General features: G+C 41.5%; 2 protein-coding genes across 2 annotated transcripts; both read right to left on the reverse strand.

Annotated features, from left to right (window-relative positions):
• Nucleotides 1–286: 286 nt before the first annotated feature.
• On the reverse strand, nucleotides 287–1,615 carry LOC127078830 (uncharacterized). Its single transcript, XM_051019253.1, has 2 exons — nucleotides 683–1,615; nucleotides 287–592 (listed from the first exon to the last, which is right to left on the reverse strand). Exons 1-2 carry the CDS (start codon nucleotides 1,613–1,615, stop codon nucleotides 287–289), a joined length of 1,239 nt encoding a protein of 412 aa, XP_050875210.1.
• A 153-nt stretch (nucleotides 1,616–1,768) lies between these two features.
• Nucleotides 1,769–3,049, reverse strand: LOC127078831 (uncharacterized). Its single transcript, XM_051019254.1, has 2 exons — nucleotides 2,519–3,049; nucleotides 1,769–2,341 (listed from the first exon to the last, which is right to left on the reverse strand). The coding sequence occupies exons 1-2, from the start codon at nucleotides 3,047–3,049 to the stop codon at nucleotides 1,769–1,771; spliced, it is 1,104 nt and encodes a 367-aa protein (XP_050875211.1).
• Between the last annotated feature and the right edge of the window lie 2,516 nt (nucleotides 3,050–5,565).

Genomic DNA, 5,565 nt, shown 5'->3' on the forward strand with positions numbered 1-5,565 from the left:
CAAGGGCTTGGAGAGGAGTTTCAACAATGTCTTCACCTACTTCAATGTATCTGAAAGAAGTCAAATGGCTTACGAAAATATCTTCCTCTCCGGATACTGATACCAGCTTACCAAAAGTAACAAACTTCAGCTTCTGGTGAAGTGTCGAGGTGACAGCTCCAGCAGCATGGATCCAAGGTCTACCTAACAGACAGCTATAGGCAGGCCTGATATCCATTACCTGGAAGGTAATACGGAAAGTTTGAGGGCCAATTAGGATTGGGAGGTCAATCTCCCCAATAATTGTTCACTTAGACCCATCAAAAGCTTTCACTATCAAAGCACTGGGTCTCATCTGCACCCTTTCAATATTCAATTGTGCCAGGGTAGTCTTAGGTAACACGTTCAAGGATGAACCTGTATCTACCAGTACTCGAGCCAAAGTGACATCTGTACACTGAATGGAGATATGAAGCGCCATATTATGTTCTCGCCCATTAGGGGGTAAATCATCATCAATGAACATCAAACAACTACTAGCATTGAGATTAGCAACCACATTATCAAACTGAATAACACTGATATCTTCTTCCAGATAAGCTTCGTTCAAGAACTTCAATAGAGCAGTCCTATGAGCCTCAGAACTCATAAGTAGAGAAAGAATGAAGATTTTTGAAGGAGTTTGGTTGAGCTGATCTACGACCTTATAGTCACTCTTCTTGATGATTTTCAAGAATTCTCTATCCTCTTCAGCAGTCCCTGCTTTCTTAGATGAGCCTTCTCCTGCTTCTGGAGGATTCACCTCTTTCCCCTTCGTTGGTTCAACTGTTGGTGCACTTTCTTTGTTTGGGATCACTTCAGGAGCGAAAACCCTTCCACTTCGAGTCACACCACTAGCTCCAGCGATGTTAGTCACATCTGGCTCTTTCAAGATTACTGGTTTGTTACCCACATAAACTATAGGCTCATAGTTCCAAGGCACGGCTTTGGTACTGTCAAATGAGAATGGAGCGGGAACATGGATAACTATGGGCTTAATCTTCTTCACTGGCTCTAGGTCAACATTTCTCTGATAAGGGACCACAAAAGGCTTGGGAAGCCTCTCTTGATCAAACACAGCCACAATCACAGCAACATCCTCATCAATCTTTGCTCTAGTGAACTGAATAACCCGCTGATCCATCAAACGTTGAAGATAAATTTTGAATTCACCACACTGATCAGGGTTGGACGAACACACCACACAACTATCATGTACTCCATTCATCAATTCTGCTTCCATCAATCTAGCATGGACCACTGTTAAAAGAGTCTTCAACTTGAACACATCCTTTATCAATCCATCATCAGCTGAACTTTCTATAGCATTGACACTTGAACTATCATGTTTAGGCAAAGGATTGTTCCCCGCATTTGGAACATCAGCAAAAGACAAAATTTTCTGATCTATCAACTCTTGGACCCGAAGCTTGAACACCTTGCAATTCTCTGTTGTATGACCCTCTGAATTAGCATGAAAGGAACATCTAGCATTCTCATCATACCAAGGCTTATGCGGCTTCGGCATTGGAGGTAATGCCCTTGGCACGACAGTCCCATTCTGAATCAGATACGATAGCAATTGAGTGTAACTCATTGGGATAGGAGTGTTATTCACATTATTGTACTGTTGATATGGCCTCTGTTGATTTGGTCATTGCTGCTGAACTGGACGTGGTTGATTATTCTGTTGATTTATCTGTTGATGTTGAGGTGGAGGAGCCTGGAATTGAGGTTGTGGAGCTTGATATTAAGGAACTGGAACTTGATAGTGAGGTACCGGAGCTGGAATAGGAACAAGAGCAATTGGACGGTAAGGCATGGTTGGATATTGAACAGCTGCTACGTAAGGGTACTGATAATAAGGCACAGAAGCAAAAGCTTTGTATGGTGGTATCCCCCTCTGAGAAGAAATGGCACTAGTCTCACCCTCCTTCCTCTTGAATCCGTTGAAAGGCTTCTTCAAGATTTGTTGACTGCTGGAACCTCCCTGGATTTTACCACTCTTCAGTCCTTCTTCTACTCTTTCTCCCACGATCACCATGTCAGAAAATCCTGTGGACACACTACTGATCAATCTTTCATAATATTGGCTCTGCAAGGTTCCCATGAAAATGTCAATCAATTCACGATCAACCAGCGACGGGTGCACCATTGCAGCCAATTCTCTCCAGCGTTGTGCGTATTCTTTAAAAGATTCATTGTCTTTCTGGGCCGTACTCTGAAGCTGAGTACGGTTTGGTGCCATGTCAGTATTATATTTGTATTGCTTTGCGAATGCTTCAGCCAACTCATCCCAAGTGTGGATATTGCTACATTCCAACTGCATGTACCAGTCCAAAGATGCCCCAGTTAGACTTTCCTGAAAGCAATGGATCATGAGCTTATCATCTCTGGCATAGGCAGCCATTTTTCTACAATACATTTTCAAATGTATGTTAGGACATGTGAGTCCTTTGTATTTTTCAAATTCAGGCGCTTTGAATTTTGGAGGAATCACCACGTCTGGGACTAGACACATCTTCAAGGCACTTAAACGGGTTGAGTTATGTCCTTCCAAGATTCTTAGCTTTTCGGCCAGAGCACGACACATCAAGATAGCCTCAGAATCTTGGGCAGCAGTAGGGATGACCATTCGAGGAGCTCCATTGTAATTCTGCATTTCAAACTCGTCCTGGAGCTCTTCATCAATGCGGGGCATGACTACTTGATTAACTATCGGAGGTCCTTGCACAACGACTCCATCAGCTACTCCAGAAGTATGCGCAGGTGGAGGCATATGATTTCTTTCAGACGGTGGAACAAAGCCTGGAGGAAGACCGTAGATAACGGGATTTGGAATAGGAACTGAAGGTCCTGACTGAAGAGCAACCCCTTGAACTAGAGCATCGTTCCTTGCAGCAGCGGCAACACGAGCCTCTTCTTCCCTTCTAGCCAGAGCTTGTATAGCCTCAAAGATCTGCTCGATCTTGCTTTTGACAGAGTCCATCTCCTCTCTGAAGGCAGCTTGTTCTTCTCTAACTACATCCATGATTCTTCTTGTGTTGGAGCGAGTAGCGTATGCACGTTGAGGAATTAGCTTGAACTACTGGACATGAGGAAAAATGGAATGAGTTTTTGTTTTGAGAAATGAAATGCATGATGCATATGTTAATGCACGTGGATTTAAAAATGTCTTTTATGCTTATGTTCAATTTTATTTTCAGGGAACCGTGTTAGATTCCTTGTAACTTAGCAAGCATTCAAAGAGATCACGGGGAATAAAACAAGAATGGAACCAAACTTTTTTGTACAAAAGAAACTCAAAATCCTTCATTCATTAAATTCAAAATAGAGTACAAGGATTGAGTACAAAATATTCTTTCAAACATAAAGGAAAGTACAACATAAAAAAAGGTCAAACTGCAGGCTTCTGTTTGTTGAGATCTTCCAACTCTCCTTTGAACCTTTTCATCATGTATTCACAAAGATAAATAAATTCAGTCACTGAATGAGGGATGTTGTCATTGTCTATGTCTTCCAAAGCACATCTTAGCATCAAAGGCACATTCGTAGCCATGCCATTACAGAAGTCTATCAAACTGGAAAACTTGTCTTGATACTCATTTCTTTGTTCATGTAAAAACTGGATGGTTTCCTCGCAGGCTGCCAAACTAGCATTCACATTTTCCCTTGCGTTCATCCAATCTTCACCTTCTTGTAGCAAAGAGTCATGTCGGCCTCTCCAGTATCATTCCCACTCATTAGCATTTTCAGCCTCCTGGCACTTTCCTTTCCACATTTCAGGTGTAACCTGAGTAGCAGCCATAGCACTCTCTTTACTGCGGCGTTCTTGTTCTTCCCTTTCTTTTGATTCAAAGAGTGAAACACTGAGGTTGGCTATCTCAGCCTCAAGCGTCTCTCTTATCTCCTTCTTTTGTTTTGTGGCGAGCTTCCACCATTTCTCTTTCTCACGACAATCCCTCTCAGCCTCTTTCATTTGGCTTTTGACGGTATTCAAGCAGCTGTCAGCCTGATCTAACCCCTGTTTGACTCTTTTTCTCTTATATTCCTCCTTATCAGTCCTTTCCACATTTGCTTGAAGTTGTGTTTTCTTCCGCCCAAGCTCCCACTTATGATTATCCCTTTCTTCAGTAATTCGGAGAAGGTTCAACCGTAGCTCTTCATTCTCTTTTTCCAAACTTTGGATGATAACTTTGACCTCTTTAGCTTCCTCCATAGTGACGTGAGTAGGTTCTGGAGGATTTGTATGTATTGGAGGCTCATAAGGGTATGGTAGTTTGTCTTGAGAAGCTCTAGCTTGGACCCAACTTGTATATGGCCCTCTAGCTATACAATTCTTCTTTCCACGCTCCCTTTTTCCTTCTCTACGAACTTTAGTCCAGGCACAACCTATCCTCTTCACCAGATCAAAGTCCTTCACTCCTTCTCCCAGCAAGAAACCTTCTAATAACTTGTCTTCTGGTTTGTCATTCATAGGAAACCCAAGTTACCGCATAGCAAGCTCAGGGTTGTAATTGATGCAACCTCGAGTTCCTATGAGTGGCACTGTAACACCTCAAATTTGCACCTATCATTGTACATACATTTTCATTATTAGGTCATTAACATTTAACATAGTCCACTGCATAGCATTGCATTGTCCTTTGCCCCAAGTGCAAGATCATCAGACAGATTAGGTCAAACTGGTCAGGAGATCAGTCAGTCAAGCAAGCAAGTACAATTTCCAAGGAGACAAGGCCCTAGGATTGGTCCAACATGTTCACATGACCTAGGGATCCTTTGGAAGTGTTTTGGTCAAGGATTGGATGTTCAGAAGTCATCAGTCAATGCACAATTTACCAGAAACCCTAAAAAGTCAACCTTGGTCAACTGGGCTTGATTTTATGGATTTCAAGGTGGAATTTGGTTTGAAAGGGCTCATTCATGTCCATATAGGCCTCATATAACATGTCAAACATCATCATGGAAGAATTTAAAGCCAGACAAGAAATTTCCAAAAATAGAAAGTTGACCTGTAATTGGAATTTGCCAAAAATGGAAAGTCTTGATCCTCAAACTTACATCATGATACAAGCTTCAAATGAATTTTTGCCTAACATGAAAGTTGAAGATCTTGTTCTCCCATTTTCAAAAAGTCCAAGAACACTCAATTCCCATGTATGGTTGGCAAGTTATGATCGAATCATTTTCAGAAATTTTTGAACTTCAAAAGGCCATATCTCTCAAACCATTTGGCCAATTTGGGTGGGGTTTTTTGCAACAAGTCACATTTGATCCCCTCTTTCCAAATATGCAACCATTATTCACCTAAACATCATAGATCAAAATGACATTTTTGAACTTACATGAATTAATTTCAAGTGAGGTTGAAATTTGACTTTTTGAAATAACCATTTTTAATCATTTTGGCCAATTGAGAATGACTAGAAATCATATTTTGGACATGTTCAAGGCCCATTTTCGCAGCTACAGCTCATGCACCATGCCACTTGAGTGAAATTAGCAAAATGACACTTTTTACCAACTCCAAATCCACTTTTTCAT

This window comes from Lathyrus oleraceus, chromosome 5 (genome assembly GCF_024323335.1).
Source record: "Lathyrus oleraceus cultivar Zhongwan6 chromosome 5, CAAS_Psat_ZW6_1.0, whole genome shotgun sequence".
NCBI lineage: Eukaryota > Viridiplantae > Streptophyta > Magnoliopsida > Fabales > Fabaceae > Lathyrus > Lathyrus oleraceus.